Raw genomic sequence first — 22676 nt, 5'->3', positions numbered from 1 at the left:
TATCTCTTTAACGTTTCCTGATTTGTATTTATGTCTCATTTCTTCAGCCCACCTGCTGCTTGTTTACTCCAAGAGCACATTCACCTCCAAGCAGAGTCTCATTGTGACATTGTGCATCGCCGCAACCTTTGAAGTTTAGTCTCCATAGAGACCTAGGTTAATTGGGCTACATTAGCATAATTAGCAGCCATCTTCTGCTGAGCTTGCACTGTGTTATTGGACCATGCACGTTTTGTGAGCGTTTCCTTTAATGACAAATCTCCCAGCGAAAAACAATGTTGCAGTATTAGAATATAATAGAGATCATCCCCACAACTGATCAAAATAAAGATGAGGAATGAATTCAACTTGACCAAACTTTATTACATTTTAGAAGAATGGAGTTTATTTTTATTTTTATTGAAACCTCCAACTAAAAATTATGAGAAACAATTTTGAGATAATCAATCAGAATCAAGAATTTAATTCATGATTAATTAATATAGTATGTATGCACTAATGATTAAGCTGAGGAAAAGTAACCCCGAAACAAATCCAGAAGGCACAGGTCCCACTGTAACTCTACTCTAAAACTGCAGATTAAAGAGAAGTTTAATCTGTAGTTGTCCTCCCTTTGACTCAGTGAGGGGAAAAAATGTAGAAAAGCCTCAAACTGTGGATGTCCTTTGTGAAGCCACCTTCACTTCAATGCTTACATCAAACATGCCGAAACATTTATTTTTGAAATAATCTACAAAAACAATCCTCCTGCTCAGTCTTTTTTGACACTATTATTTCATAATTTCTGGGAAATATTTGGGAATATTTTGTGGATTCTCAGTGAAATGCAACTTTGTTTTGGTGATTATGAAGTCAGATTTGTATCCTAAGTGCAACCCCTGAGAGCATTCATGTATTTTTCACCAGTGTTAAGATTTTAAAATGATTTTACAGTGTATTTTGAAATCTACTGACAGCACAGGAGTTTAATAAAAGTTTTTTTTCTGGTTTCATCTAAAGTCCATTGAGGACGATTTGAAGGATAAAATCTACGGGGACGGTCAGATCTAAGGTGTCGAGGTGCTTTTAGAAAACTTTCATTAGAAAAATCTGACGTGCAGTAAAGTATAAAATATAATCCTAACTTTCCTTAAAAATAATTTTTGGGATTAAATGAAGGCTGTGTAAATCTCCAGGAAAAATAAGCCACATCCCTCTTTTCCTCTGGTGTGCAGAATTTAAATCTCCCTGTACAGCATGTGAGCTGCTGGATTTTATTTGACATTGGATCAAATATTTTTTTCATTATTTTGAATTGAATTGACTAATAGATGAGTATAATTCAGTTCTTACGTGTTTAATGTTCTTTTTACAAATATTAAGATATTAAAATTCTTCTATTTTGTGTTATTTAAGAATAATCTGTGGAATCTAAAATCCTTACTCTGTCGAAAGCTCGTTCAGATTAAAAAGAAAATCCTGCCACTCTTTCTCTGCTGTCATTGCAAAGTGGTGGGGGATATTCAAGTGGAAAACATTTGCAACTTCTGGATAGGCATAGTCAGAGTGAGGAAGTTTATATTTGATCACGCCTGAGCAAAATGAGGCTTTTTTACCTAAAAACCTGAGTTTAGTGATCCAAGCATACACAGAAGTACGGTTAGTGAAGGGGTTTCTTGAATCCTAGGGATGTTTGCTTGAAAAAAAGGTTCTATATGAGGAAAATTCCTTCACACTCAATAAAAAACACATTGTCTTTTGGTGTGAACGAAGTAGCCAATTGATTTCAGACGAATCTGTGCTCATGTGCTGACCTCGGCTGACCTTACACCCAAGCAGAATCTCGAGTTTCCTCAAGTTGACATTTTAACCAATCGTGTTTTCATCAGAGACACGATGCGTCTCGACAGTGGAGTGTTTGTACTTTGCTGCCTGACTACTGTAGCCGTGCTTGTGTCAACCGGATAAGCTGTCCTCGAGAGCCCAAATCCCTCTCCAGAGCCTCCTTGACATCCCTCCAGCCTGTCTCAGATACTCGGCTCACAGGCAGCGGTCTCCCACAACACTCTGCTTTGTGACTCGTCTTTGTTTGGGCAGGCTGAAAACAAAACAGAAATTCTCTCTTTGCTGAGAATGAAAACCTGAAACACAGGAGAAAAAGAAAATCAATAAAAGAGAGAACTGTCAAGGTTCATGCACAGTCTTGGAAAGTCTGAAGAAAACAGATTTTTTTTTTTTTTTCTTAACGTTTCCAGATCTGGATTAGTAGGGAAATAAATTAACTTTAGCATTGAAAGTAATTTCATTTCCAAGGCTTGATTTGTCATCTTCACTGTTCTATAGAACAATAATGCTAAACAAATCATTGATTTGTATTTAAACACAGTGCTTTTCTCTGATTTTAACACTGTTCATGACCGTATTGGTTTCTGACTTACTATTTTAAAGATTGATCTGAAAAATTTCCCAAAATCTTCTTTATCAGAAAACCTGTAAATCTTGACTGTTTGAACATAAACAACATTTCCACAGTCTTACAAAACAGATAAGTAAATGTAAAGATACTTTTCTCACATATTGCCACACAGTTAGAGAGAAGAGTTTGCTCATTATAACTGATATATTCCCTTCCTTTTTTTAAACAACTGCAGTTAAATCATATCCCTTCTGTACTTTTATATTAAGCATTTTAGCCAACAGCAGACATCATTATATTTAAAAGGAGTTTTTAATACTATGCTAGTTGCTGAACTTAACAGCCTCTGAACTGAAAATCACTTTGACACAAATTGTACTGCTTTCATTTTGATATTCCATCCACATCTGTCCAATGATGAATGACTTTTAACTCCTCAAAACAAGATAATCAAATAGAAATGTGTTAAAATGTTGGTGGAAACTGTTCTGGGACTACATTTAATCAATACCACAGCTGTTGTCCAGATAAGGGTGATTGCTGGTGAATTGATATTGAACCTAAATTAGGTCTGATTGCTCTAATTATCTTTTAAAAGGGCATAGTCTGTCTGCTTTTAAATGTTGAGTCAGAGTAACATTCTGGCCTTTGCCTTAACTTGGTCAATCTCATTTAAGCTCTTCAGTTTTGTTTCTCACAATGAAAGGTCTCATTTTATATTGGCTAAACATAAAAGTCCAAACATTTCCTTTCACATCCAGCAATGCATTCTTATTTTACAAGCATGCAGTGTTGTGCAGAAGTATTTATGTTGCTTGAATGTTTTCACTTTTTACGAAGGTTTTTGTTGAAATTGTATGTAATAGTGAAACATAAAAACCCGTTTTTAAACATTTTGAAATGTGTCATTGTCAATAGGAGGTAAAATTGTGTTAGCGTTGTCCTCTAGCTTACGTTTCTGCCTATCCACACTTCACAGCTGCAACCAAAAAATGAAGCAATCTCCATCTACCTCTGGGTCTCATACTCTGTCTGCCTTTCTGTTGTTGGTTTATTGTCTTTGTCTCCTGCTCTTTCATATCTCACTTTGCCTCCTCTGTCACTCAGTTTATCAAATAAGTTTTTCTCTACTGTCACACTCCCACCTTTCTTTTTCACCCTTCACACAGGCGCACACACGCACACACGCACACACACACACACACACACGCACACACTCTTGTTCCTTTAGAGAATATGAGGAGGTGTTTGCTGTTCCATATGGCCCGTCAGCTTACAGCGGTGAAAGTGTGGGTGGTGCGTTGCATTCTATCACACAATGTTATTAAGAAAAAAAGAAGGCCAATCATATGTGAAATGCTGGTGAAAACTGGCTGTGAAAAAAGCCAATTAGAAAATGCCTTTGAACTTTTGATTTATCATGAAGCTGTAAATAATTCAAGCAGAGTGTATTTTGTTGATAACACTCACTAGGATTTATATAAAAAAATAATTATAAAAAAAAAGATTCACACTGAGGTATTTTTAGGAAAAAGGTAGGTAGTGATAACTATAAATCAAGTCATAACTATAAATCAAGTTATGACTATAAATCAAGTTATGACTAAAGCTGAAACAAAGAAAATATATTAAAAACAAATAAAATGAGATCCAAAAACTGTTTAAAAGATCTATAGAAAAATGTTGAAATTTGTGAGTACTTAAAATGCAGTTCATTATTTGACCATAAATTAGCCATTTTAATGAAGATTAAGATGTCTAATTAAGCAAACTGCTCTCTCAGGCCCCTTTAACCAAAAAGGTTAACAGTGTTGTAACTTTTAGAACCTAATCCAGGAGTGGAAAGAGCAAAATTTGTCCATAAACCAGCTGTAACAATATGGTCCAGGCCCAAGTTTCAGACTGAGAAGTACAAAAAAATCCTAAGAGTTCTCCATGAGCCAAGGACAGAGAGCCTTTACAAATACCTGGAATTAGGAAAACATCTTCCACTTGTTGCATTTTTTAAAGTCTCCAAAGCTCTTTACACTATCATTGATTCATCCATGCACAGATTCACACACATAGTGGTAATCTACACTGTAGCTACAGTCATCACCAATGAATACTAATGGGAAAAGACTCCACGCCTGAAAAAAATAACTAAAACACCACTTTGGAGTTTGTTAAAAAATCCTGGAGTTCATTAGAATCAGTCAGTGGCCCACTGGGAGAATACGGTCTGGTTATATACGAGACCAGTATCAACCACTTTGGATGTTTTGCAAGCACTGTGTTTAGGGTATCGGCATCGAACATCGCCCCAAAAGCACCAAACATGTGAACCTCATTGTAACATTATGAGAGACGTGTTCTTCAGCAGCTGGTACTGGCAGACTTTTACATTGTTTCTTTTCTGATTAGTGGTTACATTGTGTTCTTCCACCTGCATTCAAGATAAGCAAACTGTTATCTGTGATGCTCAGTAAGTAGGTTGTGTTTGTGGTGATAGAGGTGTTGGAAAACACACCATTGTACAGTGAGTGACGGCACCATGGGAAATAGTTTATAATTCTGTTTGCAGGCATTTTTCCTGTGTCTGTTTTTAGTGTTCCCCTGGGTTTTGCTCCTATATATGGTTTCTGCTTGGTGATACTAAATGTGTCCACTTTCTTTGTTTTATCCTGAAGAATAAAACAAGGGACCTGAAGAATAATGTCATATCATGCATGGAGAAAATAATCTCTGAGCTGTGCTGATGCTCTGTCAACATCCTTAGGTTTATAGCCGAGTTCAGTCGGGTCATGAATAATAGAGAAAGGTCACATTTTTTATGGATTTGTGCTCCACATGACCACAGCACCATCAATAGGGAATTCTGAGCAACTATTTAGTACAAGTGGTGAAGTATGTATTTGTATGAGGTGTTGCTTTGACTGAAGGTGGAGTTAAGATGAACATTTTAATGTTAAAAACAGTCACCATCTTTCATCTTTAAATGCCATTAAATACTTTGTAAAAAAAATAAGGTGGTTTTGTTTGTGCTGATTGCATAATATGCTATATTTTTTCAAATAAAACTGGAATGTGATTGAAAAATAATACTCAGAAGACTGTGGGTGGTCTTGGTATTTGGCCGATATTTGACTATTTGACATAAACACTGCAAATGTATAGATAAAGTCAGATCAGGTTTATTCTGTTCTACTTGTACACAGACGTGAATAATCTCCCCACTCATTTATAACTGGAGGCTTTATTTTATGTGTCTAACCAAAGTACACAGATAGTAAACACTTCTGCTGCGTCCTCAGTGATCTGAGAGGCTTTACTATAATCCCTCTTCTTAATAAGACATTTAATTTCCATCACTATTGATCGATTCAAAAGAAGCCGTTGAGCGGGTCTTAATCAGTCACTTCCCGCCTGCTGTAGTTTCAAAAGGCGGGTCACAGTGACTTTAAATGCATCCTTTTAACGTATGGCACTGTGAGATGTGGGGAGATGTAATTTTGCAGGAGTGTCAGAAGCGACCAAGGGTGAGAGCTGTGTCCCTCAGTTGACACCGGGTAAACAGTCACTTAGCGTGCATGTCCCTGTCCGCCCTCATAACACTGCTGGAGACTGATGATCTTACTTGTGTAATTGCTCTGACATCTCACTGTGACAGATTGTGTGCAGAGCGGTAATGCGAAATGGCTGCAGCACTAGTCAAGGATGGAAAACAGAACATTAGAAATATTCAGCCATGCACGAAAAATTGGTTTCTTCAGCTGTATTACAACCAAAATCTGAAGTTGCGTTTTATTTTTGAGGATAAGAAAAAACGCAATCATAACTCAGTACTGCACACGTACCTACAGCTATCCTTTGAACTTGATTTGCATAATTTTAATTAAATGTTCACTCTAATTTATGATATCAGGATTTCATGTTGAAAATTTAAAGGGGCATTTCCCTTTTTAAAATATAGCCAACAGCAGCGTTATCTTGTCTACCAGGGAAAAGAATATTTTACAACTTTATCTCCATTTGCATCAGTAGATTTACTAGGGCTTTTGCTTGGTGTTGACTTTCCTAATCCGCTCAAGAGACATTTGAGAACTGATAGGAGTATCTTATTTTGTGACATGACAGTCTAGTCAGATTACACACTTTTGGAAATCCACCACCGACCTGTCAAAATAGACAATTTCTTTTATAGTTACCTTCAATAAAAGCAGCTTAAGTAGGTTAAAGTTCAAATTTGAGGAAGTCAGGCTACATGCAAACTATGTTGTAATTTACAATAATCAGTTGCTATAGTCGTTAATAATTCATTACTGAAAAGTTACTGAAAATTTCATTTCAGCAGCTAAATTCATAAAACGAAGCAATTTTATAGATCGTTTACAAAGATTGTTTCCAAACCTTTGTTATGATTATTACACTTACATTTTTAAATGGTTTGTTCCAGCAAACCATTTAAAAACTTATAGACATACGGGCTTAATAAAAACTGTTTCACACCTGCTTAAAGGTTATTTATTAGTCACTTTTAATCTGACAAATAATCCTCGTATGAAGAGATAATATATTGAACATGACTGTATAAATTTGAGATACAAAAAATGAATTATTGCTTCCTTATTTCCTGACTTATTTTTTGCAGTCTTGAGAGGTACATGAGTGAATCTAATGTCATGTAGTTAAAGTTTTATTATTAAAGTGAGTACAGTAAGGAGCACATCTGTATGTCTGTAAATAGTCTAAACTGGGCTGTTAGAAGCACACTCCAGGCGTGATTGGAGTGAAAAGAGGGATAAATATGTGAAAAATCACCATATGCAAACTACAAAATACGGCGGTAGAATCTGTGATAGTCTGAGTGTTTGTGTTTTCCAAAAGCTTTGACAACCTTATTAGAGTGCATGTCTTAAAGGTGGTTGATACTCATCATCTGTGATCACAACATATGCAGATAAATCCTGCAGTGTATGAGGACAGAAAAATACAAACCAAATCAAAACAAGAGGATTAGAGAAGATGTAACCTGTCTTCTGATTCACCTCAGTGATTTTATGTGTTGTTTTTCACTGAACCATGTAGTGTTAATAGAAACAAGGTAGTTTAGATGGATATCTTGAGATATCCATCATGTAACTCAGCAGAACTCCTTGCCTCCAGGAGCCATTGACCTCAGTCAGCAGCATCTTACCATTTATAATGACAGCATGCAGACACACTCCAGTGCACACACTCCATTTTTCTAACTGTCTTGCATATACACACCAGATCCGCCATACTGCTCTGACAGACACACTGACCATGTGTCTGTTTCCCCTCCAGGTGACCATTCTGATCATCCTGGCCTTGGCCTTCCTCGCCTGCATCGTGTTCCTGGTGGTTTATAAAGCTTTCACTTATGACCACGCCTGCCCAGATGGATTCATTTATAAGGCAAGAGCTTTGAGTAATCTCTCAAATGTTAGGCATTTTGAGGTGAAACATGTAAAGAAAGAGAAAAATAGAAGCAACATCACTTGTTTGTCACAGTGACTTTTGAGTACCATGAAATGGAAATGACGGTCATACTTTGGCAGTTATGTTGGTCAGATTTAGTTCTATTTTTTTTTTGTTTTGTTTTGTTTTTTACTCATTTGATTCACAGGACTTTTTCAATTTTGAAAACAAATTCCTTGGGAAAAAATTGTCTTTTGCCCAGATTTCTGTCTTCTTTTCCGGATGCTGTTGGGGACATTACTGATCTCAGTATAGCGATCAACAGCGCAGCAGATAAAGAAAACTATGTCCATTTCTTTTGAAGAAGAAAAGCAACAACAGGGCTTGTTTTACATAAATACAGTGAGGGAAGATCTGCTGTTTACTCACTGTTAATTTGTTAAACGTCAAGGATAAAAACTGTTTTCATATTCTGGTGAGAAACCACCTTCCATCAAGTTCTTTTCTTTTTCTCCTCTACATTGTATAAACTGTAATATCATTATTGCTCCCCAAAAGACTATGGTGAAAACTATACATTTGTGAGTGGACATGAGGACATGAGGTATATCAAACACTCAGGTCTAAAAACAAGCTTCATAGGAAGGTAGCAGAATTATCCAGGCAGACCAAAGGATACATCAAACCAGTGTACACCATCAATAAAACTTACTACAGAATCAAGATATGATCATTTTCTTCTTTGTTGAAGCGTACCTTAAAAGTCACTTAAGCTATGGTAATTTGTCAAGCTGTACTCGTAGCTAGAAGTGTTCCTGAGCAAAGCCCTCAATTCTGTGCCCTTGACTTTCGCCATCTTTCCTTTGTCACCTATCTAAATAAGGAAAAAAGGGTGAGTTCAGTCCCTTATGAGAGCAGATAAAAAAGCTGCTCCTGACCTACTTTTGTATTCAGAGGTTAAGTTACAGGAGGAGACTCATGGTTTCTAGACAACCAGAGACTTTCTTATGACCTGTGTAATCAGGTGTAATTTACTAAACAGCCGTAGACTATTAAATCTGCAGCCAGAAGTTATTAGCTATAGCTATTAAGGAGTGAATAGAGAAATTGTAGCCCTGTAGCTGTTTTATAATAATCAGCATAAAATGCTGGATTTCCATAAGGCTGAGGTCAAAAGAAAATAGCTCTCAGATGCAGCACTGTCCAACGATTTGTTGCAGTAAAAACTGTTATTTTATGGTATATGAACGGATGCAGAACCAAGTTACTGTGCCATGGAGGAGGTCACCTTCCAAGTCCCTCAATATATCCTGGCTTTAATGTAGAAAACATGAAATTTTAGTCCTTTGTTAGATTAAAGCCAGAATATCAAGGGAGAAAGATTGAAGTTTCTCACTAATCCTGACCTTAAATCCAATAAAGCTGCCATGCGTTTAAAAACAATGATTGGCAGTTGTTTTCTACATAGATATACCTACAACACACATTTCCTTAGTGCTTGATTGCATAACATACAGAAACTAACACAACTGTGTTTGGGAAGGACACAGATGCAGAGCAAAACATACGTTGAAATCAAACAGCATTATTTAATAAAATAAATAACTTACAAAAACATAAATGAATGTCCAAGAACCCCGAACTGAATGGGAAAAAGGAGTAAAACCAATGAGGAACTTAAATATTGAGGAGAGACAGAAATGACAAATCAAACCAGATGAATTGATTAGAGACAGATGGGAATCAGCTGAGGGAGAGTGAAGGCAGAGGGAGTTTGGGGGATGGAAAACTACCAGGGAAGGGAGCAAACTACCAGGCTGAGGGAAGGTGACTGATAAACACTGGGGAAAACTGAGACTTAAAGAAACTGACAATCAGCACTAATCTAAGAAATCAAAATCCAAATGTACAAAGAACAAAATGCAAGAATAAACTAAGAAACTAAATACAAAGGAATTAAAGTATATGGCAAGAACTTTTGCACAATAATGAATACAGGGGACTGAATAGAATATGGCAAGACCAACAAGGAAATAATCTAAATACAAACACTGAAGGAAATGTGCAGATGAGATGTTAACAATTCATCTTTCTGTTTGTTTTGGGCTTAGTAGCTGTACACTATTCATATTTATTTCAGCTAGAGACACGCAAAAGTTTATCCGAGTGCCACTCTAGGCAGCCTTAGAGGATTGCCCTTACTATAGTAATGGTAAATCTGTTGAAATGACGTTAGAATTGATGGAGGCATTGGTCCAAATTAGGTGCAAGGAAGAAATACTTTGATTTAATGCATAAATCTGCTTCTTCTTCTTCTCACAGCATAAGCGGTGCATCCCTGCATCACTTGAGGCCTACTATGCTGCTCAAGACGCCAACTCACGGGGTCGTTTCTACACAGTGATCAGCCACTACAGCATGGCCAAGCAGACCACCTCGCACTCTGTCTCCCCCTGGCTGCCCGGAGGGGCAGCAGGCCACGAAGCTAAACCTCCGAGTGGCGAGGGCCACTGAGTTCGCTGAACCAATGATTGCCAGATGTGAACAGAATCACATGAACATAAACTTAATAAAAATGAAATAAAAATGAAGGTAGATTAGTATGCAGAGACACAGACAAGTTGGTAAATATTTAGAACCGTAGACTAAAGAAACAACAAATATAGAGTAAAATCCTGCATGCAGACATTGATTCAGCGTAGATTTTAGGTCATTTTTGGTCATTGCAGCAGCAGTGCTTGAACACAAGCTAACAGAACTTCTCTTTGTTCTTGAAGGTATTTCCTTTCTTGTCTAAACGGAGTGCTGGGGAGTTCAGTTCCCTCTAAGTTAAGCTCTGTGGACATGCAGGGACATGAACACGCGCTAAGACATAACCTGAACATGATGTCTGCCCACCTGTATGCTCACTTTCATTAGGAATTAACTTTGAGATCCAGTTAAAGTTCATACATGCACATGCTGCCCACTCATTGCTCTTTTTACTCTTTCCTCTAATTTATTACTCTTTCATTTTTACTCTAATTTATAAATGTTTTGTAAGTGATTTCCATACTTTGTATAAAGCCACCAGTTACAGCAACATGTCATGTTCCTTTAGTGTAGATTCTCTCTAACTCTTGTTTCTCAAGTGTTTTGAAGTATTACTGTTGGTACATATAATTCCTGTTTTCTTTATTTTTTAAGTTGTATTTAACAAACATTTCTTGCCCACATCTCTGGCTTTGCATTTGAAGAAAATCTCTTCAGCCTATCAGCCACATTCATATCTGCTCCAGTTGAAGATCATTTATGCGTCTATAGTTGATGTTTGATAACCTGTACACTAAAATCATAATTTTCAGTGTTCTGTGCCATAAACCCAGCCATCCCCTAAAGTGTACATACATTTTGCATTGAGCCTAGCTTTGTGTGTATACATCGTAGTAACAGGATATATTTTCTGATTAGATCTCTGAACATTTTGCCTCTGCTGCAAGGCTTGTAGTTTTCTGAAACATGATGTTAATGTTTTAAAAATGAGATGTGCTGTACATAACTGTCTCTCACCAAGACTCTTCTGCTGTGTACCGTTATCTTCATAGATGGGCTTCAACTGCAGCTACATTTTATTTGTGTAACACTTCTGTTCCCCACAATTTGTAACGTTGGATATGTTGTCAAGAGCACTCCAGTGAGATATTGTGATGTCGTTAGATGTGCTGATACCTGACGTAATTTCTCAGTGTGCAACCTTGTCCCTGCTCTCTTTGTTTGAATTGAGAATAAAACAAGCTGTGACCTGTGTTGAGCGTCTGTCAGTCCTATTTAATGTTTGCCTCTAATGTAGCTCCAAGGCAGTTCAAGGTGATCAGCAGTGGCTGTTTTTTTATTATTATTTTGCTACATTCAAATTAAATTCCTCCTATGTGTGTTCTTTCCACAATAATGAGGATTTGCGACTGACAACACAGAGAGAACAAGGAAAATACCTGTGTGTTTAATGTCCGCTGGATGTTTTATTCATCCACACAATTCTCTGGGAACACAAGATAAGGCCTCTTTTTTTTACTTCTTTCTTAATTAGACAGGTGAAGCCATCAGTTTTGTGTTACTTTCACTGCAGTAAAGCAGCAGGAAATTCAAAAGCTTTTATAAAGAAAAGCAAATACAGGAAGGACAGATTCCATTCTCAGCTTAGCATATTTTAAACGTTATCATCAATAGTAGAAGCATGAGTAGTGAGTACGTGTTTTCTCCATTTTTGTTTGGGCCATAAAATAAACATAGCATTTCTTTGTTAAAAGTCCATCTTTATTTGGGGTTGGCTAATATTAAAATTGTCTATGAAAGTGAATTTTAAGTGTTCTTTTCTATAAGTAAGGAAAAAGACTCACACACATAAACCTTTGATAGAGATATTCTAAACCATTAAACTTTCTCTTGCTTTTCAGCAACAGCAAAAAAAAATCAGTTTTGCCCTTTTTTCCTCTAATATTCACAGGCTAACAACCACGCAGGCGACCAAACAAGCCCGACTCTGTTTCTTGATAAATTGGACAGATGGTTGCTTATGCAGACCTTACAACAACACACTGACTTGTGATTTGAGGAGACCAGGTGAAGAAAAACAGCTGGTGATTTCATTTATGCAAAACAAGGTAAATAGCAGTTTTTATCCCTTCTTTTGATGGAAAGGTTGGCAACACGTACACTAAAAATATAAATGATGTTACCATAAACATTACTCAACTCTCCCAGTGACTAAATGCTTGATGAGTATAGTGCTACATTTGCATGATTACCCTCAATATTTGAACGTATATAAATATTTTCTAGCAAACGTTCGTTTTGCTCCTCAGGAGGACTTTAAAAGTAACACAGACTCCAAACAAGCCACACACATATGGCCATCAGTGTGGTCAACACCTCCATCTCTCTCCTCAGCTGTCTCCCCTGCTGTCAGAGAAAAGGCTGCCTCTCAGCAGTCTGCCCCCCGAGGGGAAGGAGGAAAAGCAGGGAGGAGGAAAGAGGAGAGAAATAGCAGCAGACACCCACTGGGAATTAGAGGCATGGGGAGGGGGAGCCAGGTAAATGCTGTGGCGGTGGATTCATCAAAGCAACGCTACACCTGCCACATGCGTATGGTTTGTTATTCAGCCCCAGTTTGAGCTTTTATACCTCCACATCAAATGTTCACACTATGAGTGGGGGATGGGTGGACACACAGGGTTTCACCTCAGGGCTATGATGCACTCCTTTTACTACATCCTGCATAATTTTGGATATGCAGGATACAGTAAAATGTTTACTCACTGAACCAAAGAGAAATGTGGCTTTGTTTATCTTTCCGTTTTATTGGTAATTCTTACAACTATAAGTTTGAGACTCCAGCACTTACAAAATCAATTGTTGTTATATAAATTGTTAACGTTACAACTCAACTTCCATAATAAACAAATGTGTTCAGGGTAAAATCTGAAGAATAAAGACAAGTACAATGACCTAGTTCAACAAAAGCCTTAATCTCATGTTTTGTTAAATCTCTTGTTGATTCATTTTCTGTATTCTGTCCATTTTGTCAAGTTTATCTGTATTCCATGTCTGCACTTCATATAGGGAGGAAATCCCTTCAAGAGATGTTTTTCCCCCTTAATTTCAGTTTTTATAACCGACAAAAAATGTTTCTTTTTTAGACCACAAAAATGACAACTCCAGTTGAACAAATATAATTGCAACATTAAGAAATGATGCAGAAAAATGAAAACAAAACCGTAATAATATTTTGAAGTTTCAAGCTTGAGACTGGCTCTCTGTGGGCTAGGGGGCATCCCTATAGGATACCACGCCTCATTTTCGACCGATCTTATTCACACCACAGACAGATGCTATCCTGCAGCAAACAGAGGGAGGCAAAAGATAACAAGTCAGGTTGTGTTTAATTTTTAAGCTTAATAGTTCACGGTCCATTTCTTCAGATGTGTTGAAATTATTAGAATTTTTACACAATAGGATTGAAATATTTCACCTTGAAAAGTGTTAGTTGTTTGGGGACATTTAGGCTCAAACATATTTTCACAACCTTCATTCCCAAAACCTGTGAGGGAGAGTTCCAGTTGCTTCCTTCGTGTTTTCAATCAATTTCAATCCACTTATGGCATCTGGCTGGGTACCACAATGAAGTTTACCACCCTTAATATATAGCACAATTTTAAAACCAAATTACCAGAGTGTTACAATACACCCATGAGACAAGATCCGTCCATCCGTTATCTAAACCTGCTTATCCTTGCAGGGCAGCAGGGGGCTGGTGCCTCTCCAGCTGCTTCTGGGTGAGTCGGTTACATCCTGCACAGATCACCAGTCGATCCCAGCATGAGACAAGATGGAAAACAATATTGTGTTTGAGAGAACAAAAGAGGATTTTAATAAAACTTTGGGGGGAAACTAAAATGGTTAAGAAAGACTGGAAAAGGTGCTTTTTTGACAAATTAAAAAAAGCTAAATAAATCTCAAACATTGTGGAATTATCAGGCTTAAATTTGACCCATCTCAATGTTTTTACAATTTCAAGAAGTGAATAGATTTAATCCAGATTCCTTAAAATCCGTGGAATATCTCCTGTGCCAAATTCTGCCCATATTACCAAGAACAACATGGTAGAAATGATTGTTCTGGAAAATTTGCTGTAATTTATGGAACCCTAAATTCAAAGCATCAGACGAGTATGAAATGCTAAAAGATCTTAACAATTTAATGATCTTTAAAAAACAGATTTTACTGACCTCTGATATTAAAATGAGTTTCATAATTCAAGACAATTACAGTTAAAAAAAAAAGTTAAAAAGTTTTTGTTAATTTTGCTCAAATTTTCTTGTGTTGACATTAGAATCTTTTGTATGTATTTTTTAAAAACTTATTTCTTTTTCAGCTTTACCTTAATAATTCCTTAATAATTATTGACATTTGTCAGAAACTTTCATCTCACAGCATCCCTGATGTGAACCACTGAATTAGATCACTACCTTATAATGGTTAAAAATAATTTCAAAATAATTATAAAGGACTTTGATCGTTGCACAGATCCTGTGTTGCAGATATCAAAGCAACAATGGGGATTTCCTCTAATAGCTGCAAAATGAAAATCTAATGAAAAAAACACATCAGCTTTATATTAATTAAACACCATCAGGAACCAGCAGCTCATGCTAAGTTTAAATGTGTTTTTCTGTGACAGCAGGGAGTTACCTTAATTAAATCAGCATATAAATGTTCAACGTTAATGCATCTCTAAGTGTGTGGAGCATCACTAACTACTTTTCTGACCTAGTTTCCTTCTCTCATTTAGAGCAATGTCAGCTAAGTTCATGAACACTTGCTGTTGCTTGGCTGCTCCTGCTGGGTTTGGTACATACAATATTCAATACACTGAATACAGTTCAATTATTTACAATAAAATGTCTGGGTGAAAGGATGAAAGCTTCGCTCTCTTGGTCACGGTGCAACCGATACAAACAGATTTTTGATGCTGAAAAAAATCATTATTTTAAAAACTTATGAAGACACACGCTTGTAAATAAATGTATCATTATTATGAATACTTTATTTATCTTGCAACATCTTAATCTGAGCAGACAGACAGTAAGCAAAAGGAGACACTACGGCTATTCTTAAGCAAATAAACAGATGCAGCCGCGGACAAATATGAATGAGACAGGATACACATTAAAAATAAAAACCCATTTAAAAGCTGCAGTTGCTGCACTTAACCCAGAACCACTGTGACCTTTATGCAGCCTGTCTGACACAGTGCTACCAGCTCACCAGTCTAACTAAAACTGGGTCAGTAGGTTTAATCCCTCTTTGGATGCCAGTCAGATTTTAAAGTTAACAAATTGTGAGCTGCAGGCACCAAACTGTATGCTAAAAATACAGTTTGCCTTTTCTATGAACTGAAGCTGGTGGCAGGATGGTATCTGACTTACTTCCAGAATTTCTCTCAGAAATCAGGAACAGGAAACTAAATGTGAGGAAAGCAGCAGCTGAATTAGCTCTGGGCAATTCTGCAGTCGAACTTTCCATTATTCCTCAAATGTTGATTAACTTGATTAGAATATATTCAGTAAACACTTTAGCAATTTAAAATACATTTTTTCTACCAAACCTGAGCCTACCAAACAGAGAGTTTATACAAAAGCACACCCCTTTAAATTATATATCTTCCACATTTTGAGAATTAAAACCTTAAAATCAACACTGGATGCTACTTGAAATGGTAGCGTAACAATCCACCTACAGTATTCTGTTTATCATCATGATGATTTGCTTCTGCAAGATTTGTTTGCAACAAGGACATCTTAGCACTTTAACTAGCTTCACAACTCAATCAAAAATCAATAGAGGAAATCACAGTGACTGCTAGGTCTTTGATAAATCATCTTCCTCAATTCTGGTTTCAATCAAAGCTGATTTATGTTGATTTTCAAGTCAAGTTGGTGTTTTTGCAGCATCTTTTGCCTCAGTGCTTAGTAAAGTCAGAAGAGCGGCGTTAACTCCAAGATCGTGTTCACAACTTTGCTCACCTACCCGCTGCCCTGTTCTTCTTCTCTTTTCTTCTCGATCCCCACTCTAATTATCCTTAAATTGGGCCTTTGTTCACCAGCATATCAGTCTCATTACGCAGACAGGCAGAAATGGAGCCTAATCAGAGGCAAAAAGGGACAGAGAGAAATAGGCTGGCTGGGTATCTCTTATGCCAAGCTGCTAAACCTCATACAGCCTGCTAGTCTGGATTTTAGCTCACAATTTTGCAAAAATACAGTGAATATTGCATCAGACTAAAAAAAAAAAATGACACCATTTTTTTCAGTAACCATTTCTCCCATTGGTTCGGAAAAATGCAGCATGAGTTCAGTGAAAGGATGATGCCAGAAGGAGATGGAAGAACAAAACATATGGTACATTTCAGATCAAAATGAGGACAGGGTGACTCACTGAAATACAGAGTTGCCTCAGAAAAACAAGACTAACAGCAAAACATTCGATTTCTGATCTAAGAAAAATAAGAAAACTATCTTGGTGATGAGGATGTGCTGAGAAGGAAGATGATTGGTGAGTTGACTATGACAACAAGTCACAATGTTGTCTTAAATGTTGGGCCTCTAGTTAGGTCAAACAGGCAACAATTAACAAAAATACTACATCGCTAAATGCTGCACTACACAGATCAAAGGGTAACTAAAAACCCAAGGTAAGATCACTTACCTGTTTTATTTTAAATAGTCTATAAGTAAATATTAGAAAGATTTTTAGTGTTATGCATGTAATCTCTCAGCTGTTGGCTCTTCAATTAATCTTATTTCTTTTGCACAATCAAGCATTAATTAATGTTTTGTTTATCAACGGGTTTATAAAATCTGGACTCCATTTTTTGACACTAAAGATCAGATGCTTTTGTATCGACTTTGCACTTATGTCCGTTTTTTAAATACACTTTTTAAGTAATGTTGAAAAGTGTATAAATTGTTTGAATTCCAGCATCATTCAGTGCATGTAGCGAAGCACCGACACATTAAACATCTGAACAGCCTTTTTGCTGTTCACTTCAAATTGTTGTAAACAATTCAAATCAACATATAAAAATGAAATCCTCTAACACAACTTTCTCCTCTACCAGTCGGTCATCAAATATGAAATTTTCTCTTAATAAATCACCAAATAAACGTTCACATTATAACCCCAAATTGGAGCTAGAAACTTTTTTCCACTGTGCTTCATATTGAGGTATGCCTGCATTCAAAATGAAACTTCATCCCTCCTAAGCAACTTTCTGCTTCCGTCTTAGCTGCCTCTGTGCTAACGTCTTTGCTAATTGAATTGACTTTTGACCTTACAGTGCCTTCAGATGATATTTATAACAGGTGCTACATGAATATGCTGGATTGAATTGAATATGAAAAGGCTGGTCAAAAGATTAAAAAAATAGCAGAATCTTTGTATCAAATTTAAGAAGAAATACCGTGGAGATGTGGCGTGCTACATTTTATTCAATAAATGGAAGATGAATATGAGCTTGAACGAACGATATTATTGTTTACCTTGCATCATAAATCATACGTTCTGAAAGGGTTTTACTGCACTCCATTTAACAGTTACTATCATCATGATAAATATGTCAGTAACTGGTCACATGTGAGTTTGCTCATTAGATAAACCAGTTCATCCTGATGCTGCATGACAGGCCTTCTCCATCAAACCTTCCCCTGACGGTAAAAGCAGGAGGGAGCGCCTGCAGATACCTTCTGATTTGCACACAAAGCACACTCAGGACTCTTTGACTGCAGCCTGTCTCTCCTTCTCTCTGTCTGCCTTCCACACACACACACACACACACACACACACACACACAAAAATATATATTTATCTCTGTTTGTCTCTCAGTCTTTGAAACTTGTTACTGACTAGATCGATGCTTCAAAAACAAACACATTGAATTGCACTTTTCTCCTGAATCATCAGGGGGCAGAATATGGAAATACTTTGCTTTATTACGACATATTCTGAAATGCTGATGCGATCTATTGTGTTGATTTCATTCTGTTTTTTTTATGCCAGAACCAAACATAGATAAAAGAAAGAAGGACTCAGTCTGTCCTTCAGTTCTAGTATGAATGGCGAAACGTTCCTGGGCAGGAAGTTTACCACATTTATTCTCTCTCAAATGCTAACGCTTTTCTTGTTGCGTGAAATGTCACAGCATCGAGGACAGACCATCTCATAGAGGTCAGGACATTTTTAGAAACTAATGCAGAAAAACAGTCTTACCGGCACAAGAGGAAATCTCTTCTCATTACTGTGAAAATGTCAAGAAACTGGAGGATATGCTCACCCAGCTCTCCAAACACACAAGCCATCCTCAGAGGGTTTGGTGGAGTATTACACTACGACTGTTTAAAAACCATGAATTTAATTGTGAACTACTTCTCCTTTCAATGGCGCTACTCTCATAATTGTGATCACAAGCATCTTTCTGACATCAGCTGAGAACAGACATGAATCTATCAGTTTGCTTTTACTCACGGTGACAGAGATACTGTTCACTCTGAGCTCTGGAGGGCCACTGATGATCTGAGGTTGTCATTAAAACGGCTTCCACAGCTGACAAGTGGATCCACATGAAACTGCACAGTCTGTGCACTTGTGCTGAAGTGTGAAAAACTTCAGAAAAAAAAGGTTGTTTAAACATTTATTTTGTAGTGCTTTTATGGGAATATTTTAAAGCTTTGTCCTTCATTCTGCCTACTGTGTGGTATTTTGTAATGGTTAAGCAATCTGAAATCCATCACCACAAAGTTTTAGAATGATTAAGACAGTTTTTATATATTATTTGCAATCATTCCTTAAATTTTTAAGCTATTTTCTGAGAAATTGAGTGCAAAACAATAGCTGGAGTCACATAGTTTTCTACTTCACCAGCAGACATGGCATTAATCCTAGTAACTAATTAGTGCTCTTCACTCAGTTCGTTATTCAGATTAGTTTAAAAACTTCTCAGTCTGTATAAGCTCAGCAGATTGTATCAAATCATTAACTTGCAGCATTCACTCCTCCTGGATGATGTAGACGATCGCCTGTGTTGTGTTACTGACTTTCCCTCAAACAAAAAGGTGAGGACTGATATCTGTGCTCAACTAGAGTCAATGCTGCTAAAGGACACACGAGGAACCTGGCTGTAACATTCACATAAAGTCTATTATTAAATTGATTTTATGTGACTTAATAAACTGTAACAAAGCTGTAAGTATATCAGGTTTCTTATCCAAACAGAAAACAGAAAATCCTGGATATCCTGCTGCCTCAGTCTTGACCATCACCAGGAAAAATATTTATAATTTCACTCCACTTCTTAAATCACTGCTCTGTTTGTTAAAGAAGAGATTTTATAATTTTGCTATTGGTCAATAAAAAAACTAATTGGTCTTGGCTGACACATTTCTCTACTAACCACCTGAAAACATAAAAGGTGCAGAAACTGTTGGTTCCTTTAAAGTCGAATTGAACATATTTTTTGGTTTTTACAGCTTTTGATGAAAACATCTGACAAATAAATTGGTTGAGACATTTGTTTCTTTCATGTATTTAATTTCTGTATTTTAACATATTTTTTTCTTTTATGCAATGCTTTTATGGCCATGCTTTGTTTTTTCTTTCCTTTGATGTTCTGTGAAGCATTTTGGATTGCTTTGTATGAATGGCGCTAAATAAATAAACTTGCATTTCTTTGAAAATCCTGCATCATCTTTGGGACAGACAGCCTTCATACCAAAATCCACTCATCTTTCCAATATGGTACATTTCATATTTTCCTCCATGGTGCTTAAAACTGGTGAAAAAGAAGCCTTTTGAGGATTAAGGTTAGGTTGCAGCAGCTGCTTGTCATTTTGTCAAAGAGGCCCTTGGATGAAAATGGAACTGTTCATTGTTCCAGTTGACAGGTCAGCATCTTGACTGGCAGGTCAAAAGTGTGTGGATGAGATGTAAACTGTAAAGAGGTTTGCTGTTGTTGGAGAAGATAAAGTAATTTTTTTACCAACACTGTCTGGGTTCAGCCTGGCTCCCAGGAATTTACAACCCATCACTGTGAAGATGAATGGAACGCCGTGGCTCTTCTCCAAGCATTCCATGAGGTTCTGATGGGTTCTGTCAAACCCGTGTTTGTGTGCTTCAAAAAGCAAAAAATAAGCATTTCATAAGCCTTCTAATCTGTTTGCCTGTCAAGAGAAGAAAATGTAAGGAAAATTCTGCTTCACATCATCTTTATGTTTAACGTCAGCAACCACAGCGTCTTTTTAGAAATGCTAATTGGACCGTGGATAAACCTAATCTCCCTTACAGAACAAAACACAAAGCTGACTGTGTGAATGAAACATTTGAGCAACTTGATTTGTAATGACTTGTTTGCAATAAAATGCCTCACAGTTTGGAAGCACACTGCTTATTTTAAGGTTTCAATATTATGGACTGACAAAATAATGCTAGTCCATAAATTTGAGAAATACTCAAATTGGAGCGTCTGATTTAAAATATTTTCATTTGAAGGTTTATTCTGTTAATTGTGAGTAAAACTAAATAAATTATTCATGAAATGAATTCACAGGAAACATTTTTGCGGTTGTAATGGGAAAGGACAACTGGAAAAGGTAACTGGCTGGCTGTAGTTTGGTTTGATTTGGATTCCATGTGAGTAACAGGCAGAAAAACAGAATGACAAACAGCCCCAGTTTACCATTTCAGAAAATAAAATCTCTCTCACACACACACACACACACACACCAACCCTTCCTGCTGAACGCTGAGCTCTTGGAGAGTCTGTTTTTCACACTACAGACTCAGGGTGATGGGAGGAAAACCTCATCATGTGTCCAATAACCACCACTGAAGGACTTCTCAAAATTGAGCCAGATAGCAATTTATCAGAGAGGCATTTATATCAGAGTTAGTTGAAGCTCAGGCTCTGAACCTAAAAGCAGCTTTGTGTTTTTTCAAGACTACACCAAATCCTCTGATATGTTTGTGTCCAAGCAAACATCATTGATCATTATGCATTATCATTACGACTTCTGGGAAAACCTAATGCTCAAAACTTCTTTTAGAGGAGACCGATTTTCAGCTCAATGCATTTCCCATAACCTCATAAAGGCATTCAAGGTTCTTATCAGATAAATTGGTGGTTCCTTTTCAGTGGATGAAGCCAGAGATATTATCTCAATCTGCACTTGAAAACCATAATTACCCTGAAAGATGAAAACCTTAATAATAAAACCTCTATCTTTCATTCACTGAACTGAAAAGGTATTACAATACTCACTGGGCTCGGCTTCCCTAACCTCTGGCACTCAGTGCCTTTGCATCATTTTGCTCTTTTGTCGGAGCTTTCAGTGAAATATCTGTTATCTGCAACATTGGGCTAATGAGAGCTCTGCATCTGAAATGATGCTGTGACATTTCTGCTCTTAAAATGTCAGCTGTGACTTTATGAAACATCTCTCAAGAAAAGCCTAAACCTTTCATATTAGTGACAATCAGGGTGGATAAAAGCATGTGATAATGGCTCTACTTCTAGAATAAGAAAAATGCTGATAAGAATTGCTCGAAGAAATAAATTATCTCTGATTTTGATTGAGAACTTTGCCCTTCAAAATGTATTTAATTAAGTGAGAAGCAGTTTCATTTGAGAACTACAGACGACAACTGACATACGATGACAGTAGACAAGGACCCGGCAAGAGACAAAGACAACAGGTGGACTTAACCCTCCTGTTATGTTGACCCGTTTTAAAGTTTAAAAATTTTTTAAAAATAGTTGGAAGTATTTTTTTTTGCATGAAACTTTTTCTATTTGTCTTAATAGGTGCACTCTACATATAAATTAAAAATTTATTCATTTTACACATTTGTAACCCCCCCTGCGTCTCCTTGTTACATCGATATTGTTTGGGTCAATTTGACCCGGCAGTCAAGTTAAAGTGCAAAAAAAGATTAAAAAATGTCCAATTCTATATGTTTCCTTGCAGCCATGAACCATATTTCACCACACACACATATGCACACACAGACACACACAAGCCCACTTTCTCCCTACCATCTTTACTTCACTATGAACTGCGAGAAAGCAGGTGTTGATACAACTTTTGACGAGAACCTTTTCTGTTCACCACACACATATATGTTCATATATGTGTGTGGTGTTATGGTTAGGGTAGTGAGTGACACTCAGTAGACGTGGAGGAAAACATAAATACTCTCTGCATGACTCATTTATATTGATGTTAATTGGTGGGTCAATTTGACCCTGAACAGTATGTGTGTCTCAAGTTCAATT

At 36.9% G+C, this 22676-nt stretch overlaps 1 protein-coding gene across 1 annotated transcript in view; it reads left to right on the top strand.

Annotated features, from left to right (window-relative positions):
- Positions 1-11602, top strand: part of nsg2 (neuronal vesicle trafficking associated 2) — a 31380-nt gene extending 19778 nt beyond the window's left edge. Inside the window, exons 4-5 of the mRNA XM_007552914.2 lie at positions 7703-7813; positions 10139-11602. Coding sequence (XP_007552976.1) covers positions 7703-7813; positions 10139-10330 — 303 coding nt within the window. The 3' untranslated portion in view covers positions 10331-11602. The remainder of the gene's footprint in view (positions 1-7702; positions 7814-10138) is intronic.
- The last annotated feature ends 11074 nt before the right edge of the window (positions 11603-22676 follow it).

This window comes from Poecilia formosa, unplaced genomic scaffold (genome assembly GCF_000485575.1).
Source record: "Poecilia formosa unplaced genomic scaffold, Poecilia_formosa-5.1.2 Scaffold3, whole genome shotgun sequence".
In the NCBI taxonomy this organism is placed as follows: Eukaryota; Metazoa; Chordata; class Actinopteri; order Cyprinodontiformes; family Poeciliidae; genus Poecilia; species Poecilia formosa.
Note: the sequence above shows the minus strand (reverse complement) of the source record. Positions and strands in the feature narration are given on the sequence as shown.